General features: G+C 42.3%; 2 protein-coding genes across 3 annotated transcripts; both read right to left on the reverse strand.

The window, feature by feature from the left end:
* Window positions 1-1,672: 1,672 nt before the first annotated feature.
* LOC138817202 (cystatin-8-like) lies at window positions 1,673-9,877 on the reverse strand. Of its 2 annotated transcripts, none has more exons than XM_070007608.1 (4): window positions 9,728-9,877; window positions 8,480-8,879; window positions 4,958-5,071; window positions 1,673-1,824 (listed from the first exon to the last, which is right to left on the reverse strand). In XM_070007608.1, exons 2-4 carry the CDS (start codon window positions 8,708-8,710, stop codon window positions 1,741-1,743), a joined length of 429 nt encoding a protein of 142 aa, XP_069863709.1. In that variant the 5' UTR covers window positions 8,711-8,879; window positions 9,728-9,877; the 3' UTR covers window positions 1,673-1,740. The 2 variants fall into 2 exon arrangements, with proteins under 2 accessions (XP_069863709.1, XP_069863710.1); XM_070007609.1 differs by having other exon boundaries at window positions 8,480-8,911.
* A 4,670-nt stretch (window positions 9,878-14,547) lies between these two features.
* On the reverse strand, window positions 14,548-18,909 carry LOC138817203 (cystatin-12-like). The gene is made up of 3 exons (XM_070007610.1): window positions 18,657-18,909; window positions 15,745-15,855; window positions 14,548-14,752 (listed from the first exon to the last, which is right to left on the reverse strand). Exons 1-3 carry the CDS (start codon window positions 18,849-18,851, stop codon window positions 14,672-14,674), a joined length of 387 nt encoding a protein of 128 aa, XP_069863711.1. The 5' UTR covers window positions 18,852-18,909; the 3' UTR covers window positions 14,548-14,671.
* Window positions 18,910-24,829: the final 5,920 nt, after the last annotated feature.

Raw genomic sequence — 24,829 nt, forward strand, 5'->3', positions numbered from 1 at the left:
TGTTATAACTGGTCCTGTCCAATTTCCATCAAGCAAAAACAGTAACTAGAGAGCCATACATTGGACTTGGGGGTCACACCTACAGGAGTTGCCATATGTCTCCAGGTCCTAATGACTTTCTGTTCCTAGATCCTAGACATGACAAATGTATCTGATATGTCTACATGTGCCAAGTACATAGAAAGAGAAAGCCCAGACCCATCTATTGCCTCTAACTCAACCCAGCCACTCAGGGGCAGGAAGTCCTGATACTCACACAGGTAATGGGTTAAGTTAAAAGGACAAGGCCCTATGCCTTTGAGTTTTGTGACCTTGTTTTTTTCCTAGGGCAGAAAGAGTAAAAACCTTCATTGCCTAACAAGCCAGAAAGTAAAACGTGGCTTGTGTGTGTACATTTGAAACACACTTGCCCCACTGAATCATCCCCAACACTATGCTTAAAAGAGAGACATCTCATGAAGCCCTAAGCTGGAGTCCTAACACAAAAAAGTAAAAATAATTTAAAAATAAGCCCCTTGGGCACCAGAGGCTCTCAACTGTAATCCTAGCTACTCAGAAGGCTAAGAGCTGAGGATTGTGGTTCAAAGCCAGCCCAGGCAGGAGCGTTAGTGAGACTCTTATCTCCAATTAACCACCAGAAAACCAGAAGTGGCACTGTGGCTCAAGTGGTAGAGTGTTAGCCTTCAGCTAACTCAGAGTTCAAGCCCCACAAAAAAAGTGTGTGTGTGTGTGTGTGTGTGTGTGTGTGTGTGTGTGTGTGTGTGTGTGTAAGTTTCTTTTATAAATTGTGGTGCAATACATTTGCCATTTTAACCATTTTAAAGGTAAAGTTCAAATATATCAATTATAATACATTATTATACAACCCATCTCCAGAATCTTTGTATGTTGCAGAACTGAATCTCTCTACTCATTGAATAATTTCTCAATAATTAAATAAATTCTCATTAAACACATTTATGGTCAATAGCGTTTTGAAAAAGAATTGTTTCTTCCTATCATCCCTATTTGCATACTTCTCCCTCTTCTAAGTCATTCTCTCACACATGTACACACACACACACACAGGAACACAATGATAATTCAGTCACTTACCTGACATTTTTACCCTCACCTTCTTGCTTTGTGACCATTATCTTGGGGGGGGGGGGTTAGAGGTTAATTACTCCTTTATTATTGAATAATACTGTATAGTCTATAACTATGATTAGTCAGAAAAAAATGCTTTGCATTTACATCAAGAACACATTTACTCTAATGAAATAAAACAGACACTGACAAAAGACCAAAAACGTGTTTTTAAAAGTGACTGACTACATGCTCAGTGACCCTTGTTCCCATTCACAGAAGAAGTAAAAATTCCTTCCAAGTCAGGTGACATGTCCAATCAGAACTCTCATAAAGAAACATCAGGGCCAAGGAAGCATTGGGAGGAAATCTGTTAGCACCCATTGTAAGGGACTATTATCCAATCTAAATATATTCCACTTTCCATCTGCCATGGGGAAATGGAACAGCCCTCATCCTATTCATTATTTTCAGTTACAAACTTATTCCTAGGGTGAGTTTTTGCCAGGGAAGACCTTATCTTTTGTCCCCACATACTATGAAAATAAAACAGTTGAACAGTAGGCAGAAAGGCATGCATGAGGAAAACACGTTGGTCATACTCTTATGTCTGCAGATGCTTTTTATCACAGAGAAAGGTTGATCAGTGGTAGATGGGTCTCCAAGACACAATTAGACATCAAAACACTGTTTGCTCAACACATTGAATTCTCCATTCCAGGGAAGTGCTCCTACCAAAAAGGTGCAATGTACTGTCTGAAAAAGATAGTAACAATGTAAGTTAGTAGTATGCTAAAACAAAAAGGAGAAACAAATATCTTGTTGTTTGGTGTCTGCTTAGGGTTAGATGGGTCCCTACCCATGAGGGACTGTCCCCAAGAATCTGAAGAGCTGGAGGCTAAGGATCACCAATGGCCAGCAATTCTACAGAGGTAGCTCTGGCCCATATTGACCACAGGTAGACAACAAGGGTAGCACTCCTAACATTCTGATAGTAAGTCACACATAAACTTGGCTTAATTCTTTTTCATACTGCCTACAATGGAAAGAAAGCATTTCTCTATTAAACCCAGACTAATATATGTTGTCTTGATGATTAAATATATCCATTTGTTCTAACCAATCAGGATAAGAATAAATTAGAAGATTCAGAGCCTAACATGCCTTTTGTACCAAAGGGTTCTATCCCTTTAAAAATCCTTTGGAAATGACTAAATATTCTATGGATGTAATAGATGGAGGCACGGGCACATGGATGAATGGATGGATGGATGATAGGTGGGTGGATGGGCAGACTGACAACTGTATTCCTGACCGTGAGAATCACAGAGTCACATATAGGAGATAAGAGGCAGAAGAGACAGAAATAAGTAGTTTGGTCCCTGCAGTTTATTATCTCTTTGGTGATCCCTGCTGCTTACTATTTATTTGACATATATAATATAAAATATCAAATCAATATTTTTAATATTTTTTCTTTAGGCAATTATATAAAAGAGTTGCCATTCTACAGAGCAGTTTATGAATATAGGATCAACATTACCCCAAACATTCTCACCCATCCATCCCAACCCTTCCCTCACCTTTCTTAATTTTTAGGTTAGGTTTCTTAATTTTTATGTACTGAATTTTTCCATTCAAAAAAGCAACTTATGTATACAGTGCATCTTGATCTCTGTCATCCCTTTAATACCTTCTTCCCCCCTTAGACCCACCCCTATCCTTATTCTTCTCAATGTACATACAATGCATGCTTGCCTACATTCTACTCCTTTCCCCTGATCATTCTTCTACCCCTCCTCCCTTGTGGGTACCTAGAATGTGCCTATAAAAATCTAGAAGTAAACACAGAGTGATATCCAAATGGTTAGAAATGAATTAACTGAAGTATAATAGACTCTAGGAAGAGCACAAACAGTATAATTCTTTAGAAAGATGAAGCTAAAGCCCAACAAAGTTGGTGTCAGGAATTGGGTATGCAAGAGAGGGGGAGCAAGGGGAGAGGCATAGAAAAATGAAGGGGCCAAATCAATATTTTTTAAGGCAAACTCAGTTTTTGATTAATTCAGTCTGTGGGAGAGGAGGGAGAAGGAAAGAACTCATCTTCCTGCATCAGACTAGCAAAATTCAGGAACTAAATGTAATGGAGAAACAAAGTATAACCACAACTTATCTAGTAAAATAAGAAGGCCATTCTTCCATTTTGGGGGTGGGGGTAGGGATTGGTCGTGGGGCTTGAACACTGGGCCTGGCCGCTACCCCTGAGCTCTTCAGCTCAAGATGAGCACTCTACCACTTCAGCCACAGCACCACTTCCTGTTTTCTGGTGGTTTATTGGAGATAAGAGTCTCACAAACTTTCCTTCCCAGGCTGGCTTTGAACTGTGATCTTCAGATCTCAGTCTCCTGAGTAGCTAGGATTATGGGCATGAGCCACCAGCACCTGACCAATTCTTCCATCTTTTAAGAAGCATGGCCTAGAGCACTGAGAGGCATCTGGAAGTTTGTCATGAAAGGGATGGGAACACATACATATACATCAGAACCAAGTTGAACAAAGCTGCCTGGGACAAAGCAACCAGGAAATGTCCCCCAAACCTCATACCATCCTCATGTATTTGGTGTCTTCATCCAGAAAAGACCAAAGCTAAAGATTCACCAGGCAAACTCCACATGGAGGCTACTATGTACTTGTCCCAACTTTCACTAACCTGTACAGGTAATGCGAATAAGAACAAACCACTAACAAATGGTTGTAAAACCACTACACCACAAAATCAGACAAAGTAAGTCAATGTTACAGTTTGATATTAGGGAATCTGTTGTTTTAATTAATACTAATTGGTGACATGAAAATTACCCAATATACATCTGTTGGGCAAACTTGTCCAGTTGGGGATTTACTTCCTCAATTTTAAGCTCAGGAATGAACAGCCTGGGCTTTACTCCAACTCTGAGGTCAAGATGTATAGGCTTAGGGCCAGGTAAGATAGTTTATGCCTGTAATTCTAGCTACAAAGGAGGGGTAAGTAGGAAGATTCTGGTCCTAGGCTGCCCTCAGGAAAAAGCGAGATTCTACATGAGAAAAAAAAACTAAAAAGCAAAAAGGATTGGGTGCATGATTCAAGTAGTAGAGTATTTATCTAGGAAGCCCGAGGTCCTGAGTTTACTATGTATTGCCAAATAAAATAGTGCACAGGTTTAAGACTAAAGGTGTCTAGACCAAATAAGCCTTTGGCTGGCTAGTTCCCTGACATTCATACTAACCTTCGCTCAGCTCAGCAAGAGCTAACTAAGCCAAGGAGGGTGTAAGCCAAGGGCTCTTGGAGTAGCATTCAGCCAATGATAAATGGGAGTCAGATAAATAACCCTGTTTCCTTGTATGCAATTATCCAACTCTGAGATGGGCTCTGAGCAAAAGGAAAGAGACCATCTGGTTCTAGATACTGCCTAATCTCAAATACCTGCTTTGACCTGCAACTGGTGCTCAGTAAGTTTGTACGAGTAGAGGAGTAAATAAATGGATTTTTTACCGACACAGGCTTGAGCAACTTGGCTCCACAACAGCTGAGTGTTTAGTCTGGATCCAACAGGACAGACTTTCAGAAATCATAGGTCAGCATTCTTGCATCAAAAGTCCAGAAGCTTGAGATAGGTGTGGTATTGACAGCACCTTGCCCCTGGAAGAGGGGCAGGGAAAGTCCACATTCAAAGCCCTATCTCCTCTACAAGCCACAATGTTGACATCTGGGGCTGAGTACTGGGAGCCAACTTGATCTCCAAAGGCATCTGGGCATCCTCAGGTTTTCCAATTCACCCAGAGACCTTCATCAACCCACGTGAGGCTGGGAGCCACCAGGCCTGTTATAGATGACTCATTTGCCACTTACCTTTTCTCGGCTGGCCTTCTCTTCAATAGCACAGATTTTATTATTGTTTAAGGGTTTTCTACAATCACTGCGAGCAATTCTGACATCAATTAGGTATTCCAGGCGATCTGTGATCTGTGGATTAGCCGTGGTGAAATTTTATTCAAAAATGTTTTATTTGGCTGGGTGCTGTTGGTTTACACCTGTAATCCTACTCAGGAGGCTGAGATCTATGGATCACAGTTGAAGAAGGAAAAGTCTATATAACCCTTATCTCCAAGTTACCAGCAAAAAGCCAGAAATGGAGCTATGACTCAAGTGGTAGATCACTGGCCTTAAGCAAAAGAGCTAAAGAGACAGCACCCAGACTCTGAGTTCAAGCTCCAGTACCAACACACACACACACACACACACACACACACACACACACACACACACACACACACACACACACACACACACACTATTCCATTTTAAATTTTATAAGTTTTGACAAACACAAAATTCCTCTCATTCTGCCTCTCTGTCCTCTTCTCCCAGCCCAGACATATCTTTATGAGAAGGATAATAACCATTACTCAATTCCTGGAGATACACATAGGGGCCTCTTGAAGGTAAAACCTAATTCTAGCTTGAATCCAAATTCCAGGGTTTACATTCTGCCCTGTGACAGTGAGTGAACATAGTGGTCTCTACAGGAAACCCAAGCACTCTCTGACCTAATATTTTTCTGACGTTTTAGTGTTCTTAAAAAATAAACTTAAAAATAAACTTTAAAAAAAATCTCGGCCATGCTTCACAAGGTTCACCATCGTATAGTCTCTTCCCTTATCTGCAGCCAGCCACAGCAGAGCCTCGTAAGAGTACTCAAGGATGTCTAACTGCTTTTTCTCATCCTGTACTCTCCAATCCTCCCTGTTTCTCTACTGTAGCTGATGCTGTGAGCCCTACCCCATTTCCCACATTGTTTCCAAACCCACACCAGCTCCTGGGGCTCTCTCCCTTCAACAGAATCTAAGGGCCCAGAGCCGCTCCCAATCCATGACAGATGGGAGTAGGTAAATAAACAACTCAGCTTCCTCAACTGTAAGGTAGCCTAACTCCTAGGTAGGTTTTTGTTTTGTTTTCTTTATTTTGGTGCTTATTAGCCCAATAAACTCCCTTCCCATAGCTTAGCATGCTTCTTTCCTTTGGCAACACTAGGCCCATGTAGTAAAGGCAGTAAATAATCAGCCTTCAACCCCCCCTCTTTTACCTTGAGATGGCATTCCTCTGGGGCAGCTACCACCATTTTAAGGCAGCAAGAGCCCTTTTAGAGTGACCTTCAGGTCTAGGCAGCTGCAAGTCCCCTTATCTACTACTTGGGTAGCAGCCATAAATCCTAGTCTGTCATGGCAGAGCTCCTGGCACTCACGTCCACACCAAGATCTCCACCTCCTAGCCCCTTCTAGCCCCTCCTAGCCTCAGTAGGTTATGTAAATCACCTCAAACAATAGCCAGCACTTCTCTCTTGTGAGAAGAAAAAGGTTCTTGCTGGTCACTTTACTAACAATAGACCTTTCTATGTTCATTGTACCTGGATATCTACATGGTTTTCTGGCAAAGTCTAATCTACTCTAACAATGATGATCCTGGGGCTTGAGCTCAGTCCCTGAGCTCTTTTGCTCAAAGTTCTCTATCACTTGAACCACAGTTCCACTTACAGTTTTTTGGTGATTAATTGGAGACAAGAGTCTTATGGACTTTCCTGCCCAAGCTGGTTTCAATCTGTGATCTTCAGATCTTAGCCTCCTGAGTAGCTAGGATTACAGATGTGAGCCACTGGTGCCTGGCCTAGGTAGTTTTTGTACATCTTTATCCATCTCTACAGTCTCTGGGAAGACAGAACCAGCTGCCCATGGTGGTTACTTTTTCACTTACTGAACTTGCATTGGCCCTTCTCCTTATCCAGTCTTCCTTTTCCTCTGTCTTTTTGGTACTTCCTGATATGGTCTTCCAAATAAACTACTTGCCTTTGAATTCTACCAGTAGGATCTAGTTCTGGAGTAATCCAAAATAAAATGCCTCTCACCACTTCACACATTACTCCTGCTCTGCCTTAAGGTCTTTAAATATCACTCTTAAAATGGTGTGTTTCAGCAATGATTATGTACCATGATCACACTGAAAGTCTTTAATACCTACTGAGACCTAAGTCCCACCCAAGGGCCTCATTTTGTTAGTAATAGTATAGCCCTGCAGTAGGACATTTACATGTTCTCTCTCCAGTTGAGAAACATTGCCTAAGAAAGCTTTGCCCTGACATTCAGCATCCCCATATTCAATGCCACTAGAACAAACAACATATCTCCAATTCCTGATTTAAGGGGATTTTTAGGAGTTTTCCTTTCAACTAACTGGACTTCTGGCTCCTCTAAGACTTTGATCCTTTTTATCATTCTCACCAACCTATCTACAGCAACTATTCCAAAAGTGGCTCATGAGAAACTTCCTGAATTACTATTTGAGTACTAAAGGAAATGAAGTGTGAAAAAGGCTGGGAACATGACAAGGTCATTTCCTTTTTATCTCAACACTATGAAGCCACCTTCAGAGATGGATTGTGAAGAGTTCCAAATCAATGAAGGATTCTATATTCCCAACATCGTATCTTGGAAGTGCAATAGTAATTAAACACTTTCCCAAGGCACGGGGATGTGAGTTCTGCTAATAGTGACCTATCCATTGAATACCTCTTCAACTCCATCCTCCTCTAAGTTTCATGGTATAATTACCAGCCACATCACCCAGCTGCTATTGCTATTTGCAGTTAACTTCAGTCTAACCATGAGGGCCTTTAGCTGAATCTCAGAGCTGTGACTATCATATTGAAAATTCCAAGAAGCACTCATCTCCAACAGAATTTATATCAGAATTTATATAAATAATACCTGCCAGACAGAGTTGAGCAACTCATGGCTATGTGAAGTGACACACTTTTATAAATGAAATCAATGTGCCTTCACATCCATTATATAAATGTTGGGTTGAAAAGTTAAAGAACAGGAAGTAGAGCTATGGCTAGAATGCTAGCCTTGAGCACAAAAACTCAGGGACAGTGCCTAGGCCCTGAGTTCAAGCCCCATGACTGACAAAAAGAGAAAAAGAAAAGGTAAAGAACAGTGGAGAGGGCACGACTGAGTCACAAGTTCAGCAGTGCCACATGCCTCTTTCTAACTCCACCTTCCATGCTTTGAAGACCAGGTTCAAATGTGGCCTGGGCACCATTATTACAAAATATTCATGGTGCTTGATTTTTCCTCCTTGATTTTTTCCCAACCTTAGAAAAAGCATAAACACTTTGCAAAGTTTGGAGTTAAATGAATTGATTTATGCAGACTACTTAGAACAATGGACCATACTAGGTGTGCACTGCTGTTACTCTGTAGTGTGTGTGCACACTTACGTGCCATAGCAACCTGTTTCTCACAGATCCGTTCTTTCATTCTCAGTTCTACCTGTGCAACCACATGTCAATGTCCCATTTAGAGAGAAGATCTTTACCTGCACCTGGGCACGGACTATCTTGACCACCATAAAGATGAATTCATCCTCACTCTCTTCATTGTAGTCTTGCATTGCAAACCATACACATTGCTTCACGTTAGCATTTGAAACATTGACAAATGTGAATGGCCTCAACACCTTCATCTTATTCTTGGCTGGGTCTATGCTGACTCCCATGGCCACAAGAAAGGTGAGGAGGAAGAGAAAGAACCACCAGGTTCTGGTCATGGTCCCAGAGCCTCAGAGTCAAGAGGCACAAAATGGTATCCTCCTGTCCTCTCAGTGCTGGTGCTGGTGAAATGATGGCTGCTGCTGATGCCTCTGGTGAACTGGTCAGTGATTTATCACACGACGTTTCTCTAAAGATTGATTGCACTTAGCTGGGAACATCAGAGGCCTGTGATGGGAATATACATGCCATTGTAAGCCCTAAGTATATTTGAAGAGAATAAGAGGAGAAGATGGTCTTAAAGGTGAAATGAGGATTACATAAGTACATTTTAAACAAAACTTTGGCAACATGGGTTGATAAATAGGGTGGTATCTGCCCAAGGTAATTAATTAGACAGCATGGGATGGATGTCCTTGCAAAAGTATTTCCTTGAAAGACTGGTAGCTTTAGGGAGACTGGGATTCTACAGGCAGTCTGGAGAGATGGGGGCAAAATGATGAAAGGAGTAATATTGATCAAGATGCATTACTCAGAAACTGACATGTTGAGTTGAAACCCTTTGCATGACTGCTTAAGGATGATGACACATTTTTTTTTAATTTAAGCTGTGGTGCTGACTGTCTTTCATGAAGAGTTCTTGTCACCAGGCTCATATACATAAAGTACCTTCCCCTATAACCTTCCAGCTTTAGTTATTTACTTCTTTGGGTTAAATCTTGACAAAAAAAAATGATTCCAGTTTGATTCTAAGTCAATTTCATAGTTCAAAGATCTTATCATATCAGACTGCCTTCTCAGTATCGGCCTATCTGGATTCAAGACCAAGCTGTCAGGGTCACCCTTTACAGTGACCCCTCTCCTCATACATGACAACCTAGTTAATCTCTTCCACCAGTCTTCCACTCCTTTTATCCTAAATGTAGTCTGTATTTCTAGGAGCAACTGCCTGCCTCTGTAGAACCTGTTGCGGTCTTACCTGGTCCTATGCCTCCCACCACCCACTGAAATATGGGACTGTGAAACTTGTTCTGACCCAAGTTGTCTTGGCCCCAAACCCACTGCGACTTTCAAACCTGCTCCTCCTGCTTGGCCCCTTCTTTCTTGTGGAATTGGGCCCTAGCTGGCTGGTCCAGCCTGAGGTTCTCCTGGGCCTCCAAGTCTCTCAGTTCAAACTTATGGTGTGGTCAGGAGACTCTATGTGTCCTGATCTCTGGTCCATCTTCATCCACTGAACCCAGAAACTGCAGGGAGGACACACTTTGTGATGTAATCAAGCACCTGTGACCTTGCCTTGGGAGTCACCTCTCATCTATTGGCTTCTGGCCTTCATTCAGGTCTAAGCAGCTCTCAAGAGACTCAGTCAACAACCAAGCACCTCCACTTTTCCATAGAGTTGACTCTGTGGATAACAGCTGTCCACCTGACCTAATGAATGTCTATCCTCTGGACTCCACTTGTTTAGGACAACATTGTCTCTTCCACTGTCCAGGGACTGGGCCATAGAGAGAGAGAAGGTGGACATGGACCCCTCAAGCTCTCAGAGTTCCTGTTTTCTGTGAAAATCCAAAATCAGTATGCATCAAGTTCCTGGAGAGACACGAGCTGGGCATTTGCTCCAGCCTGTATGAGAAGTGGCAATGTGCAGTAGACACAAATGGATATAAGTGTTCCAGGCAGGTTGTGAAAAGCATCACACTGTTTAAGTTGTCTTTCTACTGGATGTTATTTAGTGGTTTGATGTCTTCGGCTGTGGTTATCACTCTGAATATTTTTTCGATATATTTGAGGGATTATACAAAAGACTAGTTGAGGAATTGTTGCAAAACCTTTCTAGAAACTCATATTTAGAATCTATTGCTAGTCACTGATTAATGCTGTAGTCACTACTTTCCAATTTTAGCACTTGGGAGTTTTAAGACCCTGGGCCATTACTTCATCAATACAAAGCAGAATCTCTCAGAGAGTTCAGGAAACCAACACTTCAATTCCCCCAGGGGTTCCAATGTGCAGCCAAGTGTGAGAATCAGTGCACTGCACCTGTGCTTTTTGAATTAATGTGTCCATGAGGCCTCTATGAATCTTGCTAAAACACAGGTGCTGATTGGATGGGTCTGGGTAAAGCATAAGACAGTACATGTCTAACCAGCTCCAAGGTGATATGGATGCTACTGGTTTTCTGGTCATGGTTTTGAGTTTGGAAATGTTGAATGATAATGCTTGCTTCCTACCACTATTCTAACTCAATTAGGTAGAAGAGTAATTATAGTGTATTGATTTGATTCACAATATTGGCATTGGTTAAAGATATCCAAATTTTACTCAGAGCTCTTGCTGTCACTTATCCTACTTATTATTTTCTAATGTATTACCTTTCCTTTTCTTTTTATTGGCTTTCAAGAATCTTAGAAGAACTTTGAGCAATTAACATTTTATTGTAAATATCTCAAGCAAGATGTATCCTCCCTCTTCTGAATTTATTCATATTTTATTTTCAAATAAATTCTCCCTTTAATTTTAGAAAAATCTGTCTTGAAATTTCTATTTTTATTCTTTTCTCCCTTTTGGGGATTATTATGTGTCTTTTTGTAAGGGATTATAGATAGTTACATGGTTCTTATGTTTTTGTGTTCTTACAGTTTTAGAGATATATCTGATAAAAATATTAAAGGGTATGTTTTCACACATCTGTAAACTATTAAATTACCATCATAATCAAACTAACTAGCAAATTTATTTTTTATTGTGAAAATACCGTATAGAGGAGTTACAATTACATGGGCAAGATACTGAGTACATCTCTTATCAAGCATTGTTGCCTCCTCCTTTTTTCCCCTTCCCATCCCTTCCCATCTTCCCCACACCCCCCTCCCACCAAAGTTGTAAAGTTCATTTTTCGACATAATGACTTATACATCTCATTGTTGCAATGGATCCACCTGTATCCCTATTTAAATGATTTGTTTTTTCCCTTCCCCTCCACAAATTATACCAACATCAAATACAGTGAAAACAGGGGTTATACCATGGGGGGAGAGACATACAAAGCAACAAAGAAATCATCTTATAAATACGTTAGAAACAATTGCAAGAAAGAACATTTGAATCCTTATCTTGGGGCTCATTTCACCTAACATCAACTTATCTGACCTTTTCTGCTTGTCTCAGACATATACTAGTTATTGCAAATAAGGGAAACCATGGGACCTATATTCTTTGGGCTTGGCTTACTTCACTTAATATAATTTTTTCTAAGTCATTCCATTTCTAGCAAATTTATTACCTCACATCTTTTTTTTTTTGGTTACTTTAGTGCTGAGCCTAAAATAACCAAACATGGCATGGCTGGCACTAACACTTGAGCCTTACCTCTACTTCTGGATTTTGCTGATTAACTGGAAATAAAAGTCAGTTAGATTTGTCAGCCTGGACTGGCTTTGGATAGTCTCCTGGGTAGTGCATTCTTATTTGTAATAATCATCATATCTGCAGAACTCATTCATCTTACAACTAAAGGTTTGTACTCTTGCATAAGTATCTCTAACCACATAACTCCTGGTGTTATCATCTTTCCATTATTACATTTTTCTACATCCTACTGTTACAATGTTAAATTTTCTATTAGATTGTACCTACTAGGGAGAGCATATAGTATTTGTCTTCTTGTGTCTGTCTTATTTCACTCAGTATATTATCCTCAGGTCTATCTATGCTGTCACCAATGGAAGACTTTCCTTTTCATGGTTGAATAATCTTTCACTGTGTATACACTATATACCCTTTATCCATTCATCTTTAGTTAGACACTTTAATAGATTCCATATCTTAGTTGTTACGAAGAGTGCTAAAGAGATGCTGGGAGTAAAATATCTCTTCAACATGTTGCTTTCATTACTAACCTACTAATTTGTATTTATCCTATGACAAGGCACAAAATTTAGCACCCCAACAGATGGCTGTTACCTAGTTCTAAGCATCAACTCCATGAAGTCCACAGTAGGAGCATGTTATTTCTGTGACAGCTAGGCACAGAGGTCAGACACAGGCCTTAGACAAAATAAACTAGCAACAATTCACACAATTGCTAAAATACTAGAATTCCCTAGAGAAATATATATATATATATATATATATATATATATATAATTGCTAAAATATTAAGAGTTCCCCAGAGAACTATTTTACAACATTGGTCACAAAGCCAATTAACTAATGTTTTATGTGTTAGGGATATTGCAAGACATCTATGAAAATGGACACAGGGCTGATGAACCAAGAACACAAGATATATTTGATGGTCAGTCATGGAAATTGGCATGAGATCTATGAACAGCAGGCCTGGACTATGTGAACATCTGAGCCCTGAATAAAGAACTCAGGGATCATGAATAAGGACTCTACCTTGCTGAGTCTGAGGCCAGTAACAAACTAGCTTTGCTGACCACACATCTGCACTTGGAAATATAAGCATGCCACTACCAGATTGTGGGTGATGTTACAAATCCTACAACTAGGTCAAAGCATCAATGCTGGGGCAGAGTACCATCATTGTGACTAAAGATCCATCCAGGAATACTTCTGTTTCCATCTTGTCCCACCAAGACAATGACAAAATCATGAGCACAAGTTGGCCAGGAAAGGGCTCAACTTTTTATCAGGGGTCACTGAATCCACAGAGACCAAGGATGGAGGAACACTCTTCCAGTGCTCTTCCAAACAGCATGACCAATGCCTCTCTGCCATTTTCCTGGCCACCCTACTTCCATTCTCCTGTCTCTCTGCCCCTCTAAGGTTTCACCCCACCAAGATATGATGAGAAAGACTTGCTCCTCAGGGTGGAGATCTGACACTATGGTCTCTCAAGGACAAGGAGTAATATTGACAGCTGAAAAAGCCAGGATGAGTCCCAGATAGGGAGCACAGGCAGCAGAGAGCAGGTGGGGACATAAATACAAGAACCACTGTCTCTTAAGCTCTTGTTCCTGGAGAGGATGACTTTGTTAGTCAGGCAACATGCATTGTCCATAAAAGCAAAGCCTCTTATAAATATCAGTTACCTATTTAAGGGTTCATTTTCCTAACATCACATTATCTGACCTTTTCCGCTTGACTCATACCTTTTCATTTCTTTCATGCATGTGTTTCTAATGCATTTATAAGATTATTTCTTTGTTGCTTTGTATGTCTCTCCCCCACAGTGTAACCCCCGCTTTCACTATATTTGATGTCAGTATAACATGTGGAGGAGATGGGGACAAACATGTCGTTTAAGGATTCAGGTGGACCTGTTGCAACAATGAGAAGTACAAAATGTCATGTCAAAACCAACTTTACAATGTCGGTGTGGGGGGGAGGGGGCTATAATTGGGTGGGGGGAGGGGGGAGGCTGGGAAGGGAGGTGAAGGGTAAACAAAGGAGGAGGCTGCAATGCTTGGTAAGAAATGTATGCATTATCCTGCCCATGTAATTGTAGCCCCTCTGTACAGTATGTTCTCAAATAAAATAAAATTAAATTAAAAAAAAGAAAATAAATAAATAAATATCAGTTACCCTCTTCCTTTCCTAGACCTGGGCCTGGGTTGGCCCCTCTATAGAAGGGTCACTAAGAACTTTGTCCTTGAGATGGGAACAGTGAGACTATAGGCTACAACTGTCGTGAAAAATATTCTGCATTCCTTCTGAGTACATGAGTGAAAGTTACAGAGAAATGAGAATAAATGGATGAAACAAGGGAAGAACAACTGAAAGAAACCATCACATGAAGGATGAAATGCTTTATAAAGCTTACTAAGCACTCTGCACCTATAGGCAAGGTCAAATAATAATGACGTTTTCTTGCTTATCACTGACTGTGACATATATGAAAACAAGGCAGAAAAGCCCAAAACTGCTCAGGGACACAGAAGATGCTGTGAGATGCCTTTAATTGTGCTGGTGCTGCATAGACCTTGGACTACAGACTGTCCTAATACAGAGGGAGAGGGGGATTCTGCTGTGGGTGGCCCAAGACCCCATTCCACCTATGTCTGTATGCAGGTGCTGTTCATAACTTTGAACTGGGTAATCCAGATTAGAGACTCCACAATATAAATGCAGCGAACCTGAAAAAAATAATAGTAACAGACAAATTCAAAAAATACAATATGCATTGATATTATCAATATCAATATTTGATATCATCGTTTACGTGATATCTTGAGTTAAACACTAAAATAGGAAAGTAAAGAACGAAAAGCAAAGCAGTCACCTAAAGACAATCCTCATGGATAAAGCTAAGGGCTTCACCAAAACAAAATGTAAAGGTTGCTGAATCCCTTTTCCCATCTGGCTAGAACCACCATCATCTATCCCTGTGACATCCTGTCCACTCATAGCCTTACCAGAATATATGATGCCAAATAAAATGTCCCCACCCCAAGGGTCTGAGGGGCCCTGCAGAGATGGCCTTGCCAGGCTCCATCCACCTGAGCAACAACAGCACAAGCCCACCCCAAAGGAGGCTGCCTCCAAGGCTATTGGTTGGGGAATAGGATCATCCATGACCAACCTTCCCTTGACAGAAAACCACTCTGAAGCTCTCAAATCCCATGGATCGTATGTCACCCATAAAGTGATCATGTCAGAACTCGGGCTCTCCAGGAATCATCCTTATGACATAGAAACTAGAGGGAGAGGCAGACTGAGTCAATGCCTGGAACCACCCCAATCCCAAGGGCACTAACAAAGGAAGGGTAAGGACCACAGACATCATCTTCCTGGACCTCCAGGGTCTCAGGAAGGTATAGGGCTAGGACCAGAGGGAGGGCTCCCTCCATGGATGAGTATGAGTATGTTCTAGTTGCCTGTGGTCAGCCAGTTGGCTATGAGCAAAGGAGCTGCACCCAACACTGAGAGCTTGTCTCTGCTACAGATGATCCCTTCCTGCCTTCAGTGGGGACATTCATGAAATCTGGTAGGACAGAGGTCATGCACCCTCATTCTACCCAGGAGTACCCCTCAACACATTTCCTAAGCCTCTTCTCAGACCTTCCTTAGTATCAGTTTCGTTCCTAAAGACTTGTGATATACCGTGAAGTTGATTTTATTCTCAAACCTTTTTCGCTCCTGGGCCATGTTGCAATGGACAGCTGTCAATGTCTTCCTCGTATTTCTTGCAAATTGTACGGCCCAACTCTAAGTCTATTAAAAATATCCAAGTCCACCTCTGTGAAGAGAAATTTTACAAGTTGTTATGCAAAACTCTTCTAAAGAACCAAATAGAAAAAAATGATAAAAAGATACAAAGGTACTTATGTATGTCAATAAAGATATACTTATCATGGTCATTTCTTTTCTCTATTTCTCTATTTTTGTTTCTCTGTCACTGTGCGTGTATGTGTGTGTGTGTGTGTGTGTGTGTGTGTGTGTGTGTGTGTGTGTGTGTGTGTGTGTGTATTTGTCTGTATTGCCATCTCTCAATCTGTTTTTGAGATAGGGTTTATCTATATAATCCCCAAATGGCCTTTAACTCCTAATGCCTACTGCCTCTGCCTCCACCTCTTCACTCCTGGATCTATAGGTGTTTACCTTTATACCTGGCACCTTGCTTTCTAATTTATGTCTGTCCATTTTTCTCCTCATGTCTCCATTTAACTCCTCCTTAAAAAATGAGTTAAGTTGAGAGTGTAGATCAGTGATGTGCTTAGCAACATTCTCTAAGTATGTTTTCTTAATGTGTACTTAATGGACATTTTCTTTGGGAAAACATGCATTAGGATCTTTCTTCAGTACTCTTTTCACTGGCTAATTAATTACCAGGACAACGAATATTCAGGGTATAACACCTTAATGCAACCAAATCCTGTATATTACTGGGCACAGTAGGGCAGACATAGAATACCAACATTAAGAAGTTGAAGCATAGGATCTTGAGTTTGAGGCCAGCCTGGGCTACAGAGAGTTTTAGGCTAGCCCCAACCTTTGGAGACCTTTTCTAAAAACAAACAACAAGACAAAACCTACACAGCCAGATGCCAGTGGCTCATGCCTGTAATCCTAGCTACTCAGGAAGCTGAGATACAAGAATAGTGGTTCAAAGCAGCTCAGGCAAGAAAGTTTGTGAGATTCGTATCTCCAATAACCTATCCAAAAATAAAAGGCCAAAAGTGGGCCGTGGCTCAAGTGTAGATCATAATCCTTGAGCAAAGCAGAAGCTCAGGGACAGCAACTTGGCCCCTGAGTTCAAGTCCCAGGACTGGCACACACACACACACACACACACACAGACACACACACACACACACTCCTACACAGCAAAGGCCCTGCCATACCACAACTATACCTGACAATATAACCAATATGACAATTCTCACAAGAGTGTCAGACACTGCTTTTAGCTAAATGGCTCCCTTTCTCTACCACAGGAATCCATCAGGTAAGTTAACAAAAAGAACCAAGTGGGCCTCTTGGGATTAGGAAGTTACATGGTTCACTCAGCACAGTCAGCCCAGAAGTTTGATCTTGCAAACACTCGATGGGGTGAATATTAAGTGACCTGTGTGATTCTGAATGTGTATTAGGATCCTAAAACATCATTAAAATGTATTTTCTTTATTTGGCAGTGACTGGAACTTGCACTCATGGCCTTGTAATTCCTGGGCAAGCATTCTATCACTCCTTTTTCTGCTCACCTTTCAAAGTTATTTTCATGCCAGGCACTGGTGGTTCAAGTCTGTAATCCTAGCTACTCAGGAGGTGTAGATCTGAAGATTGTGATTTGAAGTCAGCCTAGGCAGGAAAGTCCATGATACTCTTATCTTCAATTAATTACCAAAAAGTCAGAAGTAGAACTATGACTCAAGTGGTAGAGCACAAAAACCTGGAGCAAAAAAAGCTCAGATACAATGCCTGAGTTCAAACCCCAGGACCAGCACATACACACATATAAAAGTTATTTCCATTTCATAAATAGAGATCCATGATAACTCCCAAACATGGAGAGAAAACAAAACAAACTAGGGTATGCTCCCAGGTTGAGGCCATACTTCCCACAAACTGACTGGGAAATTGTTCAGAAAGCCCATTCAATTAGGGCCTCAGGAATTCACTCTGGTGATAATGATATCCACCCATGCTTGACACACTAGCCACATATACGCCCATGCTCAACACACCATCCATATATTCATTCACATCTTACCCAATGCCCACCTCCCAGTGACCAGGGCACTCTTGTCCCTGGTCTGGTCTCAAGTTTGTCCAGGCCTGTCAATTTTGGCTACTAACATCCTGCAAGCATCCGAAGAAGTGTTTATCAATCCATATGAGAAACACCACACAATGCATTCCTGACATTCCAAGCTTAGCATCCCCACATCCTTACGTTTTGCCTCCCCAACACACCTCTACTTTAGCACCTCCTTCTCCAAGTACATTTGGCTCATCCTAGTCCAGGCCTCTCTTAGTGGCTGCCTTCACTTCTGCTCCCCAAACCTCTATGTGGCTAGGTCCTACCAGGTAGGCCCACTGGAGAGGGAACTCACCCAAGGAGCTACAAGCTTCTAATCTTCCTTACCCCCTGTGACCTTGAATCAATGTACTGACCTTCATATCACCCACTCCCCACCATTTCATTCGTGGATTTGGGGCTACTTTGTCTCTGTCTTCTACTAGTAGAGAAGCCCACGAGGACATGTTCTTCTCTCTCCACCGCTGATTTCCCACATGAAGAAATAACAGATCTTGTTCCTCCCACATGCCAATGTCAAGTTCAGATGCTGATTCCTCCTTTCTGTAAGCTTTCCTTCCTTCTGTCTGCTTTTCAGGAGCCACACTCATTAAGATAATAAAACAAAGCTCCTTTAGTAATAGCTTTTGTTTGGCGGGGGGAGGGTGTTACAAATTGTTGCTGTTACTGTTTTTAACACCAAATTAAAAACTCACTTGCTCTTTCTCACAGATCCAAGATTCCCCCAACCCTGCTAGCTTTCAAATATGGACACCTCCTAGGGACATTTGGTCACGCACCTGGTGTTGGCTTCTCCACACTTGCAGAAACTTGTAGGCAAACTCATCATCCTGGTCTTCATTGAACTTATGCACGACATATTCCACGGAAATGGCAAAATATTTCATGTGCTTGTCAATGTTATTAAATTGGTAACTACAGACATGGGTCCCCAACACTATGAGCCCCACCAGCTGGAACACCTTCTCAAACATGGCCGTTTCTAGAGTCCGCTCTAGGGGCTAGGGACACAGAATAATGGCAGATGCTGCTGTGGGTGGCACCCTCCAAGCTCTGAACCCCACATGTCCCTGCCCACTAGAGGCCTCTTGCTGCTGACAGCCTCCCTTTGGCCAGTGTTTCTGTCCAGTGCCTTATCTCAACTCCCCTGCTTTGCTCCTCCCATCTTCCCTAAGCAGAAAACAGAGCAGGACATTACATTTTCTGCCCCCTGGTGACATAAGCCCTGGGCTCACAAGCCTTAATGCAACATCTCTATTGCCCACACTTCTCTGGGGCTGCCTGCTGCAGCCTCATAACCTCCCTTATAAGATGTGGGTAGGGGTCTCTGCCCTCCTGGCTTACCCTCATAACCCTGCATCCCAGGACTGGTAGGACCACGGGAACTTCTAAGAGCAAAGGTTGGAATATTAGTTACTTTGGTTGTAGCCCATATTCTTCTCAGGGAGCCCCAGGAGGGCACAGAGTGAGGGGCCAGCATAAGAACTCAACCTCTGCTTGCTGCTGGCCAATTTTCCGCCATTCTTTCCTTGAGGTCTGGGCAGGCCTGTGCTTAGTGGCAAGACTCCCAGGACCAGAGGGAAGCAGTGTGCAAGGCAGTAGTTCTGCAGAGCTGGACGTGGAAGGCAGCCATGAAACTAAAAGGGAACAGGAATTGGAGAAAGGGCCACAGCCGAACATCCACAGATGCACCCTCGCCCAGCTCTACCTCTTGGCAGTGCCATAGCCCTCGTGTGTGATCTGACCCACACCTTATCTCCCTCTTGGGAAAGTTGCTGGAAAGTAAACACAAAGGTTGAGCATGCTGGGAAGGTCTGCAGGCTACTGATGTTGAGAGTGGGTTTCATAATGAAACAATTTTCCCTCCTTGGGGTATTGGGACAGCTGAATTTTGATAACTCCACAAAGGGGCCCAAGACCTGGCCACAGCCTTGGGGACTGGTTGTAAGGGCAGAACTGGATCAGATACAGGAGATGGGAATATGGACAGAATGACAGATGCAATTGTGAACATTCTTCTGAAGCTTTGAGGAGAGAGGGGATGGAAGCATGGAGATATAAGGAATGCTGATGATCTTTGTACTACCACACATACTTCAAAGTATGTGTTAGCCCCTTGCATTTTCCTACCCAGGAAAATACAGGCTCCCAAGTCTTTATCTTCACCATTCCTGTCATGCCACAGTTACTGGTGTAAATTGTGACTGTTTTCAATGCTAGATTTCTCCTGCTAAGGGTCAGCAATTTTATTATGCCCTCCAAAGAATTGATCATTTGGATTCCCTGATTCTTTTTATCCATCTCTGTTCTTTCTGTGTCTTTTTATGCATATTTGGTATAGTTCCCTGCTATTTTATCTAGGTTCAGATGGAAATTTTTTGGTTTTGGAGATAGAGATTGATGCCAGTCTATACATTTCTATATCTACAGAATGTTTCTTGAAGCCCCAGGTCAACACATGCTTGTTACTTCAGAATGTTTTAATTTTATACACACACACACACACACACACACACACACACACACAGAGGGAGGGAGAGAAAGAGAAAGAGAGAAAAAGAGAGAGAGAGAAAGAGTAAGAGAAAGAGAAAGAAAGAGAGAATCCTATTCTACATGGGGATTACATCTCTAATCTTAGTGCTACTTAGAAGTTTAGAGTTGTTTGGCAAGATTTTTGTACTTTTCTCTCTTTAATTTCTGCCTAAATTCACTGTAGTCAGAGAACAATGTGTGGTGCCAATTCTTTGAAATTCATGAATTCGTATGAATCAGAAGACATTCAGTTTTGATGAATCTCTCACAGGTTCAAAACGGCATGCATGTAACTGAAGTCATGGGGTTAAAGCTCTATTTAAAATAATTCAAATTCTTTTAATAGATTTTTCAATTTATGTATGTCTCTTGTGATTTTTACTCTGTGGAGCTGTCAGTTACTGAGAAAAGTGATTAAAAGTCTCCTACTAGGATCTTGGGTTTCCTTCTAGGCTTAGCCAAGCCTCAGTGGCCATGAGGACATAGTTCTACCCCTGAACCTGGGTTTGGTCCCTCTGTAGAAGGGGCACCCATTGGTAACCTGGCTCCTGAAATGGAAGCGCAGGGAATTTAGGTGGTGCTCCCTGGGGGAAATATTCTGCACTATTTTTGTTGTTGTTGTTTGGTTTGTTTGTTTTTGAGATGATGTTTTTCTATATTGTCCAGGCTCCAGTAATCCTCCTTCTTTAACATCTGGGGTAGCTGAGACTATAAGAGTACAAGACATGATTTATGCATTCCTCCTGAAATAATGGGGAAATTGGAAAGTGAATGAATGAACATGTGAAAGAATTAGTGGAAGAAGAATGAATGAATGAATGAGTATACAAATCAACCAATGGAGCCCCTATATGAGTCGTCTCACATGAACTGAGAGGTCTGATTGACTTGGCTCTCTGCAACTGTAGGAAAGCTGCTAATAATCATGACAACAAATTTCTATTGTTTATCACAGACAATGACTTTCACAGTAAGTACATGATACAGAAGAGTACAAAACAGTTCCAGGACTGAGATGCATTTAATTGTGCTGGTGCTATAAGACCTTAAACTATAGACTGTCACACTGAAGAGGAAGAGGGTTTTTTTCCTGTGGGTGGCAAAAGGGCCTGTCCTTCCTGGTGTCATCATTACATGTGCTGTGAAGAATGATGAACTGGGAAAACCACAGCAGATTATCCACCTGAAAAGTGTAGTATATCTGAAAATAGATTGTAACACATGAATTTAAAAACTGTAACAAGTGTAACACTTGAATTAGAGAACTGTAACACCTACATCATAGGGCATAACATATTTCAAGATGTGCTAAAAATGAGCCGGGTGCTGGTGGTTTATACCTATAATCCTAGCTACTCATGAGGCTGAGATCTGAGGATGGTGGTTCAAAGCCAGCCTGGGCAGGAAAGTCCATGAGACTCTTATCTCTATTTAACCACCAGAAAACCAGAAGTGGAGCTGTGGCTCAGGTGGTAGAGTGCTCACCTTGAGTTGAAGAACACAGGGATAGCACCCAGATCCAGAGTTCAAGCCCCACAACTGACAACAAAAAAAAAGATGTGCTAAAAATGAATTTTAAAAGAAGTGAAAAATAAAAGCTAAACCAAATGTACACCCAAAGCACTGCTCTCCACAAACAAAGAACAGAAGTAGCTGAATTCCCCCACCTGGCTGGAACCATCGTCTACCCCTGTGACATCCTGTCCACTCACAGTCTTCCCAAAATATATGATGCCAAATAAAATGTCTGCACCCCAAGGGTTTGAGGGGCCCCACAGAGATGGCCTTGCCAGGCTTCATCTACCTGAGCAAAGGTACAAGCCCAGCCCCAAAAGAGGCTGCCCCCAAGGCTATTGGTTGTGGAGTGGGATCATCCATAAATAGCCCCCTCTTGACAGAGAACCACTCTGAAGCTCCCAGATCCCATGGATCGCATGTCACCCATACAGTGATCATGTCAGAATGCAGGCTCCCCAGGAATCATCCTTATGACATAGAAACTAGAGGGGAACGTTGGCTGAGCAAATGAACTGAACCCTCCTGATCCCCAAGGATATTACAGTCAGAGCATCATCTTCCTGGGTTTCCAGGGTCTCAGGAAAGTACAGGACTGGGGACCAAAGGGAGGACTCCATCGATGGAGGAAGGCCACATGGACTTATTCTGGTTGCCTGTGATTAGCCAGCTGTCCTGTGAGCCTGTCTCTGTTTAAGATGACCCCCTCCTGCCGAGACCTGTCAGGAGAGAGATCAGACACCCTCATTCTACCCCATAATTACCCCCCCCAACATCTTTCCTAAGCTTCTCCTCACATCTTCCTTAACATCAGTTTTCATCCCCAAACAACTTGTGATACTTGGGGTTGATTTTATTCTCAAACCTTTTTTGCTTCCAAGCCTTGTTGCATAGGACAACTGTCAAACTTTCCATCTTGTTTTGTATAAACTGTGTGGCCCATTTCCAACTCCATTAAAAATATCATTGTCCATATCTGTCAAGAAATCATACAAACAGCTACTAAATTCTGTGGTTTTTTAGTGAGTAAAAACAAAGAGGAAACCAAATCTGAGTAGTCAGGTGCCTGCAAATAAGAATATGTCGACAAGCTAGGCAGTGGTGACTCATGGCCTATGATCATAGTTACTAAGGAGGCTGACATCTTAGGATCTCAGTTCAAAGCTAGCCCAGACAGGAAAGCCAATGAGAATCTTATCTCCAATTAACCACCAAAAGCTGAAAGTGGAGCTGTAGCTCAAATGCTAGAGTGCCAGCTTTGAGTGAAAAAGCTAAGGGCCAGTCTGACTCAGGCCCTGACTTAGAGCCCCAGTATCGTCCTCTTCAAAGAGAAAAGAATATGCATCCAATGTCTCCAAGTTGACAGAAATGTGCCCAGGAGTTCTCTTAAGACATGTACCCTTGCCAGTTGTTCATGCCTGGGTAATGCTATTTAGGCTGTGCCAGTAGAATCTCACATAGAAAATCGTACCTGAGCTCCTGCCACACCTGCCAGAGCAACATCAGTCAGACCCAAAGGTATCTGCTGATTGTCTCCCTTCCCACAGGGCAGGAGATGGGTAAAACTCCACTTGCTACTAGCAAGCCAAGTGGCCCTCTCCCTCTGGGGGATGAAGTCTAGAATGGAGCGTGAGAGCCCTGAAGGCTATGGATCTTGTCTTTCTCATGACACTGACTGCATGGCACACTCATCTTTCAAACATTGAGGTCAGTTTCATATGCTGGGCAGTTGTGAATCTTTCTTAAACTCCAGTGCAACGTTATCAAGAATGACTCTCCTTTCTTTAAATAGAGGTCCATGAAAGCTAAGCCATTACTAACAAAAAAAGAGAAAACAAATTCTGCTAGGAAATCTTGCCAGAGTGGGTCACAAATCCCATTCATGGATCTGGAAAGTGTTCCAGAAAGCTGACTCCATTAGAGGCTCCGGAATCCATCCATGCAGGTTCCAATGACACCCACCCAGGCCTGACACACCAGGCACACATTCACATACAACTCATCAACCATGCACTCACACACCGATACCCCCCACACTCCTGACACATAGCAACCACATACTCTCACACTAATGCCCAACACACACCAAACACATGCTCACACATCCATGCCTGATGCACTCACACTCAGGTCTGACACATACCACTCCCATATCCATGCCTGACACACACAACATACACAGTCATAAACAAGGCACCAATAAATACTCACTCCATGTCAAATACATACCAGCCATATATTCACTCATACCCAACACATACCAACTACCCATTTATGCCCTGCACACAGCGACCGCACGCCCATACACTCATTTCATCTGCATTGCCCTGCCTTGCTCCTCCCATCAGTCCCAAGCAGAAAGCAGAACAGGAGGCTACAGGTTCCTGCCCCAATGACACAATCCCTGGACCAAGAGGCAGGCACAACATACCCGTTTTCCTGTAGCTGTCCAAAGCTGCTCTTACAAGCTCTAACAGAGAGCTCTCAAGGCAGCTTCCACCTGCTAGCCCCACACCTAGAGTGATGCCCTCTCTACTTGTCTTCACATAGTGCTTGCAAGGATTGTGAAGGTCATAGGAGCTCTGGGAATTTTGGTGAGCCCTGCCTGGGGACCAGGGATGGGGGAGGTTTCAAACAGCTGCCAAGCTTGCCTGTGACCTTGGCTGGAGCTCATCCACCAGCTGAACTCAGGGAAGCACAGGGTTATGTATCTAACACTGTGTGTGTGTGGAGGGGGTGTTATCTTGGTGAGGACAAGCTCTCCACTTCCCTGCCCCTCATCCATGAGTCTACCTGGCTCCATCCTTCTAGTCTTCTCTGCCAATTAGAAGTTTCCCTTATTTCCAAATCTGCTTTCATTTCTACTGGTGGTGTTTTTCTTTGTGTTTTTGTTTGTTTGTTTCAT

Source organism: Dipodomys merriami, unplaced genomic scaffold (genome assembly GCF_024711535.1).
Source record: "Dipodomys merriami isolate MVZ:Mamm:240054 unplaced genomic scaffold, mDipMer1.0.p SCAF_7, whole genome shotgun sequence".
Lineage (NCBI taxonomy): Eukaryota > Metazoa > Chordata > Mammalia > Rodentia > Heteromyidae > Dipodomys > Dipodomys merriami.